Here is a 17,500-nt window from a genome sequence, read left to right as displayed (position 1 = left end):
ATAACAAAAGGCTATCGAATGCAATATAGCTACAAGTTTTCGTGAATAGTCGGTGATTAGTTTGAGGTCAGAAAAGTGGGATAAAATGTTGGCATAGGATAGTTATCTTGTGAATTACCAAAAATCTGATCAAAATGGCGCTCTTTAATACAGGCAAAGCTCGGAGGGACATTGCTGCAGTCAGCAAAAGTAAATTCCATGAGTTGGCGAAACAACAACTCGACCGTCTGATAACAGAGGTCACTAGTAACTCCAACAAGTGTAACGGAAAAATATTCGCAGACATATTGAAACAATATGATCCAACAAACTGGAACAAATCTGCGGAAAACATCGGCAAAATAATAAAAGAAATTCCAAAGAAAATCCAAGTGATAAAGAGACTTATAAAGAAAGTTTACATCAATCAATACATTCCATCAAAGAACAATAAGAAGTCCAATATGGTGAATATACTGATTGATGCATTGGGAAAAAGAATGCAAAAATGGTGCAATACATGTAAGATATGGTATTCCATTAATAATTCTCAACATCTGATTAGAAAATGCGATGCCTGCCATGTTCCAACACACCCTACATGTGCTGAAATACAGCAAAAAATAAAAAATAGTGACACAAAGGTATTCTGCTCAACATGCTTAGTCTGGATAGAAAATATAAATAAGTCGAGACTAAATCTGTATATAGTAGAAGATAAAGAAGAGGAAGAAGAAGAAGAAGAAGAAGAAGAAGAAGAAGAAGAAAAAGAAGAAGAAGAGAAAAAGGAACAGAATATATGTAAGGATGCAGAGGAAATCATTGATATAACTTATGATGCCATCCAACAACATACTTACGAAGAAATAAATTATCAGATAGAAACAAATAATAGACCCAAGAGACTCTACCCGGACCTACATACTTTTAGGGAAGAGCAAGAACAAGAAAAGAAAGAAAAGAAAGATATAGTCTGCAATTTGCTGAAAAGAGGGAATTGCAGATTTGGCGAAAGATGCTACTACAAGCATCCTAAGATATGCCATAATTATGAAATATATGGTAAATGTGCGTATTTAGACGGATATGGAGACGACTGCAGAGATCTTCGTCCAAAAATATGCAGAAACCTAAATGAAGGAAAAGCATGCAAATACAACAAAAAATGTCGATATATGCATCCTGCAACCATGAATGAAAGTAAGAAAACTCAGCAAACAGAAAAGAAAAATGAAAGCAAAAATGAAAAAAAAAGAAACAAAAAAGCAGGCCAAGTATATACCGCGCTATGCACAAAAGACCCCAAGATATGATGCCTTTCAACCCAAATATGCACATTTAAAGCCTAACTACAAAGAAAGCATCTATAATGCCAGGGGTTGGTGCAGATATGGGGATAATTGTAGGTATACACACAAAAATAAATATGAAGGCGAAAGAGCAAATATAATAGAAAAGTTGGATTTTTTAATGGCAGAATTCCGGGAAATGAAGAAAAGAACATCATATCAGAACAGGAAGGAAGCACGGGAGAATCCATATTATTACCAATATTAAATAATGGGGATGAAACACAAACCGTATTAGTGATGAATGCACAAGGTTTAGTCAGGAGTAACTCTAAAAGGAAAATTTAGCTCTTAGAAGAACTACTGTAATCCAAATTGAAAAAAAATAGATATATTAAATATAAGTGAAACATGGAATTCCCAAGAGTCTGGCAGCGATGGTCAGATAAAGGGTTTCCAAACATATAGATAAAACAGAACAAATAGGAATCAAGGGGAAACCGCAATATATGGAAGAGACATAAATCAAGGAAAAGTCTGTGAAAAATACAGCAACACAGAATGTGAATTGATTGCGGTAGAATTTGAATTTGAAAAACTAGTGAATATTGTAGTTTACAGACCCCCAAATACTAAGGACTTTGACATAATAATAAATAAAATAGATGATACATGTAGAAACCATAAAGATTGGAATATACTCCTATCCGGAGATTTTAACTTTCCCTTCATGGATTGGAAAGAACGGATAGAAGAAAGTGGTTGTATATATACATATAAAAAAGAGTAATAGTAGCGCAGAAGTTAAGAGGCAATTTGAAAAGCTTCAAGATATGCAACAAATGAACCACGTTCCAAGAAGAAAGGAAAATGTCCTAGATCCTGTAAGTGATCGCAGAATTAATCAAAGCACAAAACGTTGGGAAGGATATGGAAGATATAGTTTTTACAGCAAGAATATAAAATGGTCAGAAATAAATGAAGAACTGAACAAAGAATGGAAAAATGTATCCGTAAGTGATAATATTCAGGTAAATACGGACATACTGTACAAAATACTGGAGAAAATTGTTGAAAAATATTTACCGAAAAAAAAAAACAATAAACAAAAAACATGCATACCAAGAGACAGAAGGATCTTATTTCAGAAAATTAGAAAATGAATAAAAAATTTTGCAAAAGAAAAATATGTGTGGAAAATGATGGAAATAAAATGTAAGAGAGAAAATGCAGAACAAAAGATTATACAATCGAAAGAAAATGAAAAAAGGGACTTAGAAGAAAGGACTCTTCAAAATATAAAAAAAACCCAAAGTACTTTACTCCTATCCAAAAAAGATGAATAAAGGGAGATTAGAAATAAGCCCTCTAAGAATTGAAGGACGGTTAACGAATCATAAAAAGGAAATATACAACATATTAGCAGAAAAATATAAGAGTGAGTTCATGCCAAGAATTGCGAATGAGAATAATGAAACAGAAATGAGAGAAGAAAATATTGAATATCTAACTGATATAGATATTAATCAAGCAGATATTGTCAAGGCTATAGGCGAAATAAAAAATGGATCGGCACCCGGACCAGATGAAGTTTCAGCGATTTTGTTAAAAAAAAACTGCACACACTATCGTGAAGCCGCTTGCAATACTGCTAAGACAAAGTGTAGATATGAGCGAGATATATGTTAAACATAAATTAGCTTATATAACCCCTATTTTCAAAAGTGGATCAAGACCAGAGGCAAGCAATTATAGACCTGTTAGTCTAACATCACATATGATGAAAGTGTATGAGAGGGTAATAAAAAAGAAAATAATGAACCATTTGGTTAAAAATAATTTGTTTAATATAAGTCAACACGGTTTTGTGCCCGGAAAAAGTACACAAACCCAACTGATAGCACACTATGAAAACATATACAAAAATATGATAAATGAAAAAGACACAGATGTGATCTATCTAGATTTTGCAAAAGCCTTTGACAAGGTAGACCATAAGCACAATATTGTGGGAAAGATAGGAAAATGGGTAAAAGAATTCCTGCAAAACAGAAAACAGATAGTGGTTCCAAATGACGAGAAATCAGATGAAGCTCGGGTAATATCTAGCATGCCACAAGGTACAGTATTAGCTGCACTCCTGTTTGTTATTATGATCTCAGACATAGACTGTAATGTTAAAAACTCTGTAGTGAGAAATTACTTGTGATGAAGATAGGAACTCACTATAAAGAGATCTAAACAAAATATATGAATGGGCGGATATAAATAGGATGGTATTTAACTCCGATAAATTTGAATCAATAAATTATGGAAACAGAAAAGGAATGGTATATGCATACAAGGGACCTAATAACGAGACAATGACAAACAAGGAAGCAATTAAAGACCTTGGTGTAATGTTAAATAGGAATATGTTATGCAGCGACCAAATAGCAACACTGTTGCCTAAATGTAAAGCAAAAATGGGAATGTTATTCAGACACTTTAAAACAAGAAAAGCTGAAGACATGATTATGCTTTACAAAACTTATGTATGTAGTACACTCGAGTACTGCAATGTGATATGGTACCCACACTACTAAAAGGATATTGCACAAATAGAGATTGTACAAAGGTCCTATACTGCTAGAAGAGAAAAAGTTAAGGACCTTGACTACTGGGAAAGACTGCAATTTTTAAAACTATACAGTCTAGAAAGGAGAAGAGAACACATGATAATACAAGCATGGAAGCAAATAGAAGGAATTACTGAAAACATCATGGAGCTAAAAATATCAGAAAGAGCAAGCCGAGGTAGATTAATAGTGCCAAAAACTATACCAGGAAAACTAAGGAAGGCGCACAGGACATTAATCCACTACGCAGCAGCATCGATAATGCAGCGACTATTTAATGCGCTGCCAGCTCATCTAAGAAACATATCAGGAGTGAGCGTAGATGTGTTTAAGAATAAGCTCGATAAATACTAAGATGCATCCTAGACCATCCAAGACTAGAAGATGCAAAATACACCGGAAGATGCATTAGCAACTCTCTGGTGGATATACGAGGTTCCTCACACTAAGGGACCTGGGGGAACCCAAACATAGAATAAGGCAATAAGGTAAGGTAAGACGAGTAACCAGGTAGTGTGTGTGTGTGTAGCTCCGCCCACCACCTTGGTGGCCGGGGCTAAACACAGGAAGTCACGACGCATTAAGGGTGTGACAGGGTGCACTTCTTTAAAGCTGGTTGGGTCAGGAATTCATATTTGTTCCAACACGGAGTACTTACCTTAAACTACCTTCTTAGGAAGATCTGGGATCTCCTCATTAACCAACCAAGAATTTTGCGTAGTTCCCCCTCTCTCCGTTACCTTGTTGGGGCGCTCTGGGGCGGAAGGATACTCGCCTTGGGGGGCCCCGGGGTCAGCGCCTGAGGAAGCGCTGCTAGGTCATCAGTAAGCGTCTGATCGCGGCGTAGATATCATCTCGCCGAGCTCTCTCACTTATCCCGTCCAATCACCTAGTGTACCACGTGTTCCTTTTGTTCCTCATCCCTTGTGTCCCACGTGTTCCTTTGTGTTTCTCATCCCCTGTGCACCACATGTTCCCGTTGTGTTCCTCACCTTTCCTTTGTGTTTTTGTGCTGCTTGCGTGTTCGCTTTCCATCATTATGGAATCCCAGCGCCATTGCCCAGGGCCCCAACCTGATAAGTCTTGTGGAACCTGGCTTTCTCAGCCAGATGTCGACCCGCACACTCTGTGCTCCTTGTGTCGGGGAAATAAGTGCTCTCCTTCCTCCACGTACCCAAAGTGCAAGTCCTGGGCAGAACTTCAGTGGCCCTTGTTCCCCAAGAAGAAGAAGAAGGCGCCCAAGAGATATCCCAAGAAGGCGAGCCTTTCCTCGCCGCGAACGTCACCCTCAGCGTCTTCGGAGAGAGGTTCTCCTTCACCTTCCCTTACCCAGGGTAGGCGATGAGGTAAGTCCGTGGGGGGAAACGGACCATTGCCGTTCCCAATGAGTCTGATGTCGGGGAATCTGTTGTGAACGGTCCTACGCAAACGAGTGGGGGGTCTGCTAGTGTGGCGGAAGTTTGTGTGGTAGACGAAGGCCTGGTGCCCGCAGGACCCGTCTCAAGTGAAGACCCGGTGTGGGGGAAGCCCGAAACAGCACCTACCCCTCCATCGAGGCAGTGCTTTTCAGGTTCAGCGGGTTTCGGGGGCGGTCGGGACAAAGAAAGGCGGTCCACCAGTTCTTCGGACCCCGACTCCCTTGTGTGGACAGCGCCTAGGATGCCCTTCAAGTCCCCTATGCGGCATGAAGAAGAGTTCGAGGGATGGTTTGCCTCTCGACCTGTTATCCGCTAGCCCCCAGTGCCATCAGCTACGCTTCCGCCGGACTTCATGGAGCCCTCTACCCCGGTATCCAGATCAAGGACCCCTAGAAGACTCGTGATAGAGTCAGAGGATTCAGACAGCTCTTTTTCCTTGGACAGCTACTCCTCCTACAGCTCTTTCTCGTCGGAAAGCTCTAGCGGCCGGGACTCCAGTAGTAAGCCGAAGAGGTCCAGAAGGAGGAGAGGTAGCTCCCACGCCAGCCCGGCCTGGAAGAGGTCAAGGTCCTCGAGGAGGAAGTATAAGAAGAGGAGTTCCTCGAGGAGGAGATACATCATAGTGGTTCGTCACCGTCGTGAGTCTAGCAAGACAGCTGCTGCTCTAGTGCCTGCCTCGGTGGCAGCTGGAGCCGCTTCCGTACCCTTGGCCAGTGTCTCTTTGGCTTCGCCCGCTCGTCGGGTGCAGCCGTTGGCACACTTCCAGTTGTCCCTTCCCGGCAAGTCATTGGCTCCATCCGCGCGATGGGATGCTCCGCGGATGGGACCCAGCGGCTCAGCCCCCAGCCACTTCGTCGCAGCGGCTCCGACCAAGTTACGGAGCACGCCGCTGCCACGATCATTAAGTAGCTCCATCTGGATTCCCCCAGGAAGGGGAAGACCCATGACAGCTACCCCCGCCCCGGCAGCTCTATCCGCGGCGGAGGCAGCCGCTCCATCATCCCGCCAAGAGGGGAGAGATACCTCCGCTCCCACGGATCCCTCCGTGTTCGATGCTGCTTCCAACACGGAGGTGCAGATAGTGGAGGAGTAGTTGGGAGCAGGCGAGTGTTTTTCAGACGAAGTCTCATCATATAGGATGGTTCTGGCCCTCATTCGACACCACCATAGGCTGGACGAGCCTCAGCCTTCATCGGAACAAGCCTGGCTGTCAGGTTTGGGCAGGAGGGTTGACAATCCTGTCCAACAAAAACCATCCCTGACCCTACCTTTAGTGCCTGACGTTGCCCTGGGGATGGAACATGTAGATTGGTTTGTGTCAGGCCCGAAGAACTCACTGAGAGCCCAGGACTCCTTCAAGCTCCTACCGGGCCTTAGAACCCAGAAGAAATTCTATGTGCTAGACGGGCGGCAGTCAGGGGCCCACACACTGGAAGAGGCGGTCGCTGCCCTGAACCAGGGGAACACCGATGAGCGGAGCCTGAATGCTCTGGTGGTGTTCTTGCAAGCAGAGGTCGCCATGATGGAGGACACCTCGCAAGATATACTGAACGTAACCTCATGGCTGGACTGGTGGGCATGCACCCTAGCAGGTTTCCAACTGGCGCACGACCTGTCGGTGCCGGAGAATCAGGCCCTGTTACAGGAACTAATCCGCTCGGAGGGCAAGGTGATGAAGTTCCTCACCTTCCAGTCCCTTACCCAGACATCTAACTGGGTTCTGAGGAGAAGGGACACGGTGTGGAACAGGCTTTCCCGTAGGCTTCCCGAGAGAGAAGCTAAATTCTCAAGGAACTCTACTGTCTGGTGCGAGACCGTGTTCCCCCTTCAGGCAGTAGTGGAGACAGTAGAGAGGGTCGGGAAGTTGAAGAGTTCGGCCGAGCCCAGACAACAGGTGGCAAGGCGGCCCTCGTTTAGAAGATCGTCAGCAGATGGGGCCTTCCCGCCTATGCCTCCGGCTAGGCAGGAGGCCTCCTCTTCCTGGCACCAATCCCCACTGCCCTCCAGAAGGAGTGGTGCCCAACCTCAGGCCTCCTTTAGACCAAAATACTCAGGATCCAGGAGAGGCCGCTCTAGCCGTCTCCCAAGAAGGAGATAGGGAGAGAGGCCCCCTATGCCTTCCCATGCCTCAGGTGGGGGTATGCCTCAAAAAGTATTGGCAAGCATGGCAGGACAACGGAGTGGATCCGTGGACGGTGACAGTCCTCAGGGAGGGACACAGGATTCCTTTCCTGGCAGAACCACCCCCTCTGATCCCCAAACATTGAGCGGAATGGCTAGCACCCAAATACACGGAGAAGAGTGCAGCCCTGCAAGCAGAAGTGGAAGCCATGTTAAGCAAGGGACCCCTACAGCCCGTCCACGAGCCTTCTCGGGGTTTCTACAGCAGGCTTTTCCTGGTGGAGAAAGCGACGGGAGGTTGGAGGCAGTCATTGACCTCTCGGCTCTGAACAAGATCATCAAGAAGACCTCCTTCAAGATGGACACGCCGAAGTCGGTGCTGACGGCCTTGAGGGAAGGGGATTTCATGATGTCCCTGGATCTCAAGGATGCTTATTTTCAATTCGGCAGGAAGTTCGTCAGAGTAAGGTGGGGTTCCCAGTCCCTTCAGTTAAAGACCCTCTGCTTCGGCCTGTCGACAGCTCCACAAGTGTTCACGAGGGTGTTCACCCTGGTTTCAGTCTGGGCACACAAACAGGGCATCAAGCTGATCAGGTACCTCGATGACTGGTTGCTGCTTTCAGCCTCAGAGGTAGTCTTAAAAGATCAAGGCACACTTCTGCTGCACTTCTGCAAGGAGCTCGGGATTACGATCAACCTCGAGAAGTCTCAGTTAGTCCCCACCACCAGGATGACGTACCTGGGGATGGTCCTGGACTCCCAGCTGGCAAGAGCCTTCCCTTCCCAGGAGAGGCTGGACAACCTAGAACAAGTGATTCACCCGTTTATAGCAGACACTTCAATGAGAGCCAAGGATTGGCAGAGACTAGTGGGTCACTTGGTCTCGTTGGAAAAATTGGTCCCACAAGGCAGGCTCAAGCTAAGACCAATACAATGAAACATGAAGGATCTCTGGTCAGCGGAGGAGTCCCCGTAGAAGCTAGTCAAGGAGTCCCCCTCCTCCAAGGACATGCTCCTCTGGTGGTCCAACAGGAGGAACATGCTGAAAGGAATTCTGTTCGCTTCCGCTCCTCTGGAGATGCTGCTCTTCACGGACGCATCGAAAGAGGGGTGGGGAGCTCATCTCCTGGAAGAAACAGCAGAGGTAAAATGGTCAGTGGAGGAAAGGTCCCGACACATCAATCTGCTCGAACTCATGGCAGTACAGAGGGCCCTGGCGTCATTCGCCCGTCTCCTCCGGGGAAACTCGTTGGCACTCATGTGTGATAACGCCCAGGTGGTGGCGTACATCAGGAAGCAGGGAGGCCTAAGATCAAGGGAACTGTGCGACCTCACGGCTCAAATCCTGGAATGGACCGAATGGAACCACATTCTGCTCACAGCTAGGTTCATTCCGGGAAAGAGAAACGTCCTGGCCGACGGCCTCAGCAGGACAGGACAGGTAGTAGGGTCAGAATGGTCTCTTCATCCACAGGTGGCACAGGAGGTTCTCCAGCGTTGGGGCTCCCCGGTGATAGACCTGTTCGCCACAAGGCTCAATGCACAGCTTCCCGTATTCTGCTCCCTGGTACCAGCTCCGACAGCAGCGTTCGAGGACGCCTTCCAACACTCGTGGGACGGCCTTGACATGTACGCCTTTCCCTCCTTCGGGATCATCAAGCAGGTGCTCAATAGGCTAAGGCAATCAAGATCCACGAAGATGACTTTGGTAGTGCCCTGGTGGCCGGAGAGGGAGTGGTTCGCGGATCTACAGGACCTGGCCACCCTTCCTCCGTGGCCCCTTCCGGCAAGAGAAGACCTACTAAGTCAACCTCACTTCCGAAGGCTACACGAAAACCCCCAGGGCCTGAGTCTACATGCGTGGAGGTTATCAAGTGCCTGCTAAGGAAAGAGGGATTCTCGGATAAGACTGCTGCCAGGATGTCTGGGTATCTCCGGAAGTCCTCGTGCATTGTGTACCAGGCCAAGGGGGCCACTTTTGTTAAATGGTGTGCCACACAGAATCTGCGGCCCTTAGACGCATCGGTCCACGGTATTGCAGACCTCCTAGCTCACCTGAGGGACGACCGGTTAGTCTCCATTCCAGCCATCAAAGGAGTCCGTGCAGCACTGGACCAGGTTTTCCAACTCAAGGGCATCAACCTAGGGGCTTCTCGCCACATCTCCATGCTCTTCAGGAGTTTTGAACAATCTTGTGACCCTCGCTCCTCAAGGGTTCCCCAGTGGGATGTAGCCAAGGTCCTCAGGGCTCTCTCGAGGCCCCCCTTCAAGCCTCCTAAAGACATCCTAGACAAGGACCTCACCCTCAAGGCTGTATTCTTGCTAGCTCCTGCCTCTGCCAAACAGGTGAGTGAGCTCCACGGCTTGTCCTTCAAAGTCACACACTGGAAAGGGTGGAAGGATATGTCGTTTAAGTTCTTACCTGAATTCGTGGCGAAGACCCAAAACCCAGCAATAGCGGATCCTAGGTTCGAGGAATTCTCTATTCCAGCAATTCCATGCTCGGACAATCCGGAAGACTACTTTTGTGCTTCATGAGGACTATCAGGAAATATCTCAGTAGAACATCCAACCTCAGGCCAGCTATTAAAAGATTGTTCGTATCTTCAAGCCCAGTCAAGAAAGCAGTCTCTAAGAACACTATCTCTTTCTGGCTCCAACAGGTTATCAAGATGGCTTATGAGGGTGATGGCTCCACGGTCCCTGGGACCTCGAGACCCCATGATATTAGGGGCCTTAGCACGTCCTTGGCCTTTGACATCAATATGGCAGTGGGCCAAATCTTAGAAGCGGGTACTTGGGCCAGACAATCCACCTTTACAGCCCATTACCTGAAGGATTGCACGAGGAAGTCCCTGGATGCCGTCTCCATTGGGCCAGTTATTTCAGCTATGTAGCAAGTTTAGTGGTTTTGGGCCCCGGGTAGCCCGTGGGAAGCAAACTCAAGTTACACAGGTTCCTCCTTACTCCCCCTCCTTCCTTACTACCCTCTCCCTTCTCCCACCCTTTTCCTATCCTCCTTCCATGTGAGAGATGGACGTTGAGGTACACCATGTCTGGATTATATATAAAGTTGAGTTGAACATAAGGTAGACTTTTGCGTGCTTTCCCCTGCTCTCCTACCTCTCCACTGTGTAGTCTAGACCTTGCCTCCTATCTAGTTCTTGTGCCCTAGGATAGTTGCGATATATTCCGTCCTGTAAGCCACTCCCTCCTCCTAAGGTATAAGTCTCCTAAGAAAGTAGTTCGAGGTGAGTACTCCGTATTGGAACAAATCACAAATTTCAAGTAATTTGTATTTTTCCTAACAGTACTTACCTCGAACTACTTTCGGGTTATGGCCCACCCATCCTACTCCGAGTATCTTACAGGAGTTCGAGGAGGACTTTAAACATACGCTTACTGACGACCTAGCAGCGCTTCCTCACGCGCTGACCCCGGGGCGCCCCAGGGCGAGTATCCTTCCGCCCCGGAGCGCCCCAACAAGGTAACGGAGAGAGGGGGAACTACGCAAAATTCTTGGTCGGTTAATGAGGAGATCCCAGATCCTCCTAAGAAAGTAGTACTTAAAAATTTGTGATATCCAACTGTACATAATGATTCTAAAAATAATTATACTAGAAAAAAGAAAATATCAATAAAAAAAACCCTCTTAAGTTTGCATAAATATAACAAACTTGAAAGAAAAACATTAATAGAACTTAAAAAGTTCAAACTTGCAGAAAATGATTTTATGTTGAACAGGCTGAAATAAATCTTTTTATAGTTTATGTATGAAATATATCTTTAAATGTTGTTACTGTTTTTAAAATATTTTATTGATATCGTTCATTATTTCTTATATCGTTAATTTATTTCCTTATTTCGGGCTATTTTTCTTTGTTGGAGCCCGTGGGCTTTTAGCATCTAGCTTTTATAACCGGAGTAGTAGCTTAGCCAGTAATAGTAGTAATTGCTTTTCCAATATTTCCTCTCCTTACTGGGCTATTTTTTCACGTTGAAGCCCCTGGGCTGCTAGCATCTTGCTTTTCCAACTGATAATAATAATAATAATAATAATAATAATAATAATAATAATAATAATAATAATAATAATAATAATAATGATAATAATAATAATAATAATAATAATAATAATAATAATAATAATATTTTGGTGAATTGAATACTTTTCAAAAGCAGCAGGTATAATTGCGTTCATTGATTCCGATACACTTCACTGGATAATAAGGAGATGATATCAGGCAGTTCTGTACATTGTAGGAGGCTAATGATTCGCTATTCAACACTTCGTAAAAATTAACTAAAGGCTTTTGGTCACATGTTTATAAGCTTATGAACTTAATGTCAGTGTTGCTAATAGTTTCTCTTATTATACAATGTACAGCTGGCAGACGTCTCCTTGGCATCCATTGAAGTGTACCGTAATTAGTGAAACCAACTGTACACCTGATGGCTAGACAATTCTAAGGAGGATTAACGTGTACTTTCTACTAATTAGTTCCTTCAACTTTTAAGGCAAAACTTCTATGCTGGCTGCAGACTCCCATTTATCATAAAGTTTGATTAAAGCCTGGAAAAAAATTCTTGGATTAACCTTTCTTTTCATTCTTTGTAGTAATTAAGGATTTTTTTTAAGATGATTACCATATAGTGGTCAAGTTTTTGCACAAGTGGAATCCATATTATGTACACACATATACACACACATATGTATATACATATACATATATATATATATATATATATACATATATATATGTATATATATACATTTATATATATATATATATATATATATATGCATATATATATATGTATATATATACACAAATATATATATATATATATATATATGTATCTATGCAAATATATATATGTATATATATATATTATGTATATATATATATATATATATATACCCCGATAAATAGATAATTAAACTGATACACACATATATGCACATAGATATAGAAATGATAAAAGATAGTTACGCGAAATAAAATTCTTTAACCCACTTGAACTTCTACGCAAAAATAAACTAGAATTCCAACTTAGAACACATTTTCAAATTCATGGTTGAAGTAAGTGAATTATGGCCAGAGAATTTCATTAGGTATTTCTCCCCTGTACTCTTGCTTTTAGTCTTAAAGTGTCCTGCCAGCTTGTATGACAATTTATATTTTCACGCTCCATTTCATTTTCCTTATAATTCATAAGTCTTTATTTTTGTTCGTTATATTACTATCAGTATTTTTGTGCGATTTTATTTTTCATGTTGTAAAGGTTATATTTATGTTAATTAAAGTTTTCCCGATGTTAATAAACTGTTTAAGGTGGGTTTTGTTATTTAGAGTTAAGTAACTAATTATGTTATCATAATATGACTTTCATAGCATTAATTTATGTAGTTAAATTGGAATACCTTACGGCCGAGCATCTGTTTAAAGGGTTAAACTTGTTATGAATATTAATGTTATGAAGCGTGACAGTTTATTCATCAAAGTGGAACTTCATCTTAATTATTTTAACATTTACATCTACTACGACAAATGGGGAACAGTTTCTGATAAACTTATACCTGAAAATTAAAAACGGACTATTTAAAAGACTTGGCTATTTAGGGTTATGGTGACCGATGTGGTAACGTTCCTGACTGGTGAACGCCAGACTGGGGTTCCAGTCCCGCTCATACTTGTTAGTTTTTTTGGTCACTGCAACCTCACCATCTTGTGAGCTATGGATGTGGAGTTTGTGGGTGCCTATAGATCTATTTGCTTAGTCATCAGCATCCATTGACTGGTCCTCCTTGGTCCTAGCTTGCGTGGAGAGGGGCTTAGGCGCTGATCATACGTATATATGGTCAGTCTCTAGGGTGTTGGCCTGCTCAATAGGGCAATGTCACTGTCCCTTACCTTTGCCATTCATGAGTGGCATTTAAAGCTTTAAATGAAATTTAAATACGAAATACAGATAAAGAGAATGACTTGAGTTAAGGTGGATGTTCCCGGTGGAAAATGTTGTGAACAATTCTTTTTGTAGCGCATGTAAATTGAGAATGACTGAAAGGGTGGGCTATTGGGAGTTGTATGGATTAGTGGTTTGAAAAATCGTAGCTACGGTGAAAACGTGAATTAAAGACTCTTGAAAAGAGGAAAACCACTTTTAACATTCCTTATATTGATAAAAAAACTGTAATTTTAATCGGAAGTTTTCCATAAAAATATACTGTTCTCAGTCGTATTTCAGTAAAATACAGGCGACCGTAATTTTTACTCTACTTTGTTTTTACTTCTTCCTAATATCTGGATTCTCTGTACCTCGGGATTAGAGCCCCAAGGGGTAATCAATGTAAAGATAATAGCTTCTGGTCGGCCGGGGAATCGAACCCGAGCCTAAGAAACTGATGTTCCATTGACCTAGTAAAATGATCGTATATATATATATATATATATATGTATGTGTGTGTGTATGTGCGTGCGTGTGTATTATAAACGAACAAGAATTTTTACAAGAATCGAAGTGTTTTTGACAGTTCCAATAAAAGTCAGATATAACAAAACCCCAATTCATATGAAGTACAGATTTCGTAAACAGTCAACATTTGTTTATAAATATTATAATATATAAAGTCACATGTTTTTATTGTTGAATATTTCACTACGTAACTATGGAGTGATTCCTCAAAGATATAAGCTATTAACTCCTTTGACGACTTTATCATAAAATTGTTTGTCAATATCTTCTGCAATGTTTACTACTGCGTCGTTTCCTATTTGCGATCTTCTTCTGTTTTATGATAAGCAGTAAATAAAACGTTCTCTTCTTGAGTGTATAGTAAACAAATTGTTATATTCGTGGAAGAGTCACAAAAATTATGATATCTGAGCAATGTAATCCATTATTACGATCAGCAGAATCAAGGAAGTTAATCATAAGTGGTTTTTGGGATCAAGGTCCTAGGACTCCTGTCTTATCCTTCTTTATGAAGAGGGATAATAAACTTCTTTTCGGAGACATGTTCTATCCCTCCAATAAGCCCAACATCTTTAAGATTTCGCCCTATACAGAAGGAAGTCAATATGCTTTAGTTATGCAATTTTCTAAATAATCTTTTCATAATATGTAGAAAATTATCGTTATCTAACAATAATTACGATGTTATAACCTATACTAAAGAAAGGTATCTCTCAGTGGTAACTAAATTCAGCATTGCCTAATTTTCAAGAAGTTTTAGTACACCATTATTATTATTATCTTTTTGTATTATGTTGGTAATTATTACTCTTCATTAATCAATATAATGATAGAGCCTAAAATCAAGGTATCTGTCATTGGTAAGTAAATTTAGCAATGCCAAATTTCCAAGAATAGGAGTTTTAGTGGGATGCTATCATTATTATCTTTTTGTAATATGTTGGTAATTACTACTGTTTATTACTAATTACAATGCTATAGTCTATACTCAAGGTATCTGTCTTTGTTAAGTAAATTCAGCATTGCCTAAGTTTCAAGAAGTTTTAGTAGGCCATTAAAATTATTATCTTTTTATATGTTGCAATTATTACTCTTCATCAATAATAAGAATGATATAACCTATACTCAAAGCTTCAGTCATTGGTAAGTAAATTCAACTTAGCCTAATTTTCAAGAAGTTTTAGTAGGCCATTATCATTATCTTTTCATAATATGTTGGTTACTCTTCATAATTATTTACAATGATATATCCGATACACAAGTTATCTGTCATTGTTAAGTAAATTTGGCATTGCCGAATTTTTATCTATTTTTTTTTTGGGGGGGGGGGGGGGTGTGGCCATTGTTCTAATTATATTTTTGTAATATATATATAATTATTACTAGGCTATTCACCAATATTCTCAATGTTACAGCCTATAAACAAAAGCTCCAGTTTATATCAACTAAATCCAGCAATGCTTAATATCCAATAATTATAGGCCTAAAATTACTAAAACAATTATCCCAATAGGCTAATGCATATTTAAATTATGTTAAGCACCTTATCATATATGTATGATGTGATAGTACAGCTGAGTCCCCCAAAAATTCAATACCAAATCTGCAAAAAGAAATTAAGAATCTCTCAACAAATATATACATATATATAAATATGTATACACGCACACACACACACACATATATATATATACACACACACATATATATATATATATAAATATATATATATATATATATATATTATTGAAAACAAAATCCCTAATACAAAACAATAATCTAGATCCTTGATAATATATATATATATATATATATATACATATATATATATAAATATATATATATATATACATATATGTACATAGATATATACATAGTATATATATATATATATATATATACATGTATATATATATATGTATATATCTATATATATGTATATATTTATATATATATATATATATACTGTATATATATATATATATATATGTATGTATATATATACACATCTATATATATATATATATATATGTATATATATATATATATATATATTTAAATATATATATATATATATATATATGTATACAATATATAAACATATATATATATATATATATATTGAATTGATTCTGCCTATCACCAGGGATATTAACCCTTTCTGCGCTGGAAATTAAAACCTAGTCCTCTTGGTCATAAACCCGATATAACATTGGTATATTTTATGACAGCTAAAAGAAATGATGGCTGGGAAATAAAGGAATGGAAAAGAACATAACCAAATTTTGGACAAACTAAAAGCAATCGTCTGGATTTATAAAAGTAAATGTTTAATTTCCCATATGTAACGAGTTACATATGGGATTAATTCAGAGTTAGGTAACGTGGCGATGACATAGAAATGTACTGTAGGATGATTAAATAAAGCTTTAGACTAAAGTGTTCTTTGGTATTGTAGATATATCATAGCAAATTACTTGTTGCCATTAATCTTTGGAAAATTGTGCTTAATTCAATATGATTAATATATCAAATATATTTTCAAAGATATGACTTTATACAATAAACATCTGTTACTTGTTTTGCATTTCTAGAACATTATCATTACTCTCTCAGAATTTTCCTTATTTCGAAATGTTATTGATTATGAAGCAATGTTTCTTATTTACCGTTGCTTTGAATATCTATAGCTTTAGTAAATGCCTTTATAACATAGAATCTTAGGCAAATTTAGATTTTTTCTTTATTTGATATATATATATATATATATATATGTATATATATATAAAAATAATATACATATATATATATATATATATATAATATACATATATATATATACATATATATATATATATATATATACATATACATATAAATATTCATATATATGTATACGTATATATATATATATATACATATATATATATATATATATATAAATATATAAATATTCATATATATGTATACGTATATATACATATATATATATATATATATATATCTATATATATATAGATATAAATATATTTACATACATATATATACATATATATATATATATATATATATTTAAATATATATATATATTTATAAATATATATATATATATATATATGTATTTATATATTCATATATATACATACATACATATATATATATATATATATATATGTATATATATATATATATATATATATAAATATATATATATATATGCCATAACTATCTATGATTTCTTTGATATCCTTCAGGCTTTGAGCGTGATGTACAGGGCTACCCAAGATACTTGTACTCAGGAGACTCCAGCAAGGGTGAACACCACCTTGTCATTCACGGGATCACACTTGAGGATGACGGCGAATACCAGTGCCAAGTTGGTCCAACGGCTAAAACGAGCGCCCTTTGGGCTTCAGCTAACGTTACTGTCTTGGGTAAGTTATTGTAATGCTAAATGTTTTTTTTAACATAATTGCTATTCCCCCAGTTAACCTAAAATTCTATTTTCTCTTTAGTTAAACTTGCATTTTTTTCAAAAATTAACATTAATTTGAGCCTCCAATTGATTGAGCTTGTAATTCTTTGTTATAATATTGTC

At 39.4% G+C, this 17,500-nt stretch overlaps 1 protein-coding gene across 1 annotated transcript in view; it reads left to right on the top strand.

Moving 5' to 3' along the window:
* LOC137659731 (kin of IRRE-like protein 2) overlaps nt 1-17,500 on the top strand; it is a 34,691-nt gene that overhangs the window by 6,346 nt on the left and 10,845 nt on the right. The window contains exon 3 of the mRNA XM_068394545.1: nt 17,157-17,336. Within this exon, the coding sequence (XP_068250646.1) occupies nt 17,157-17,336 (180 nt within the window). The remainder of the gene's footprint in view (nt 1-17,156; nt 17,337-17,500) is intronic.

The sequence above is a fragment of the Palaemon carinicauda genome, chromosome 20 (genome assembly GCF_036898095.1).
Source record: "Palaemon carinicauda isolate YSFRI2023 chromosome 20, ASM3689809v2, whole genome shotgun sequence".
NCBI classification, from domain to species: domain Eukaryota; kingdom Metazoa; phylum Arthropoda; class Malacostraca; order Decapoda; family Palaemonidae; genus Palaemon; species Palaemon carinicauda.
The sequence above is the reverse complement of the archived record's forward strand: the minus strand, read 5'-3'. Positions and strand labels throughout refer to the sequence as shown.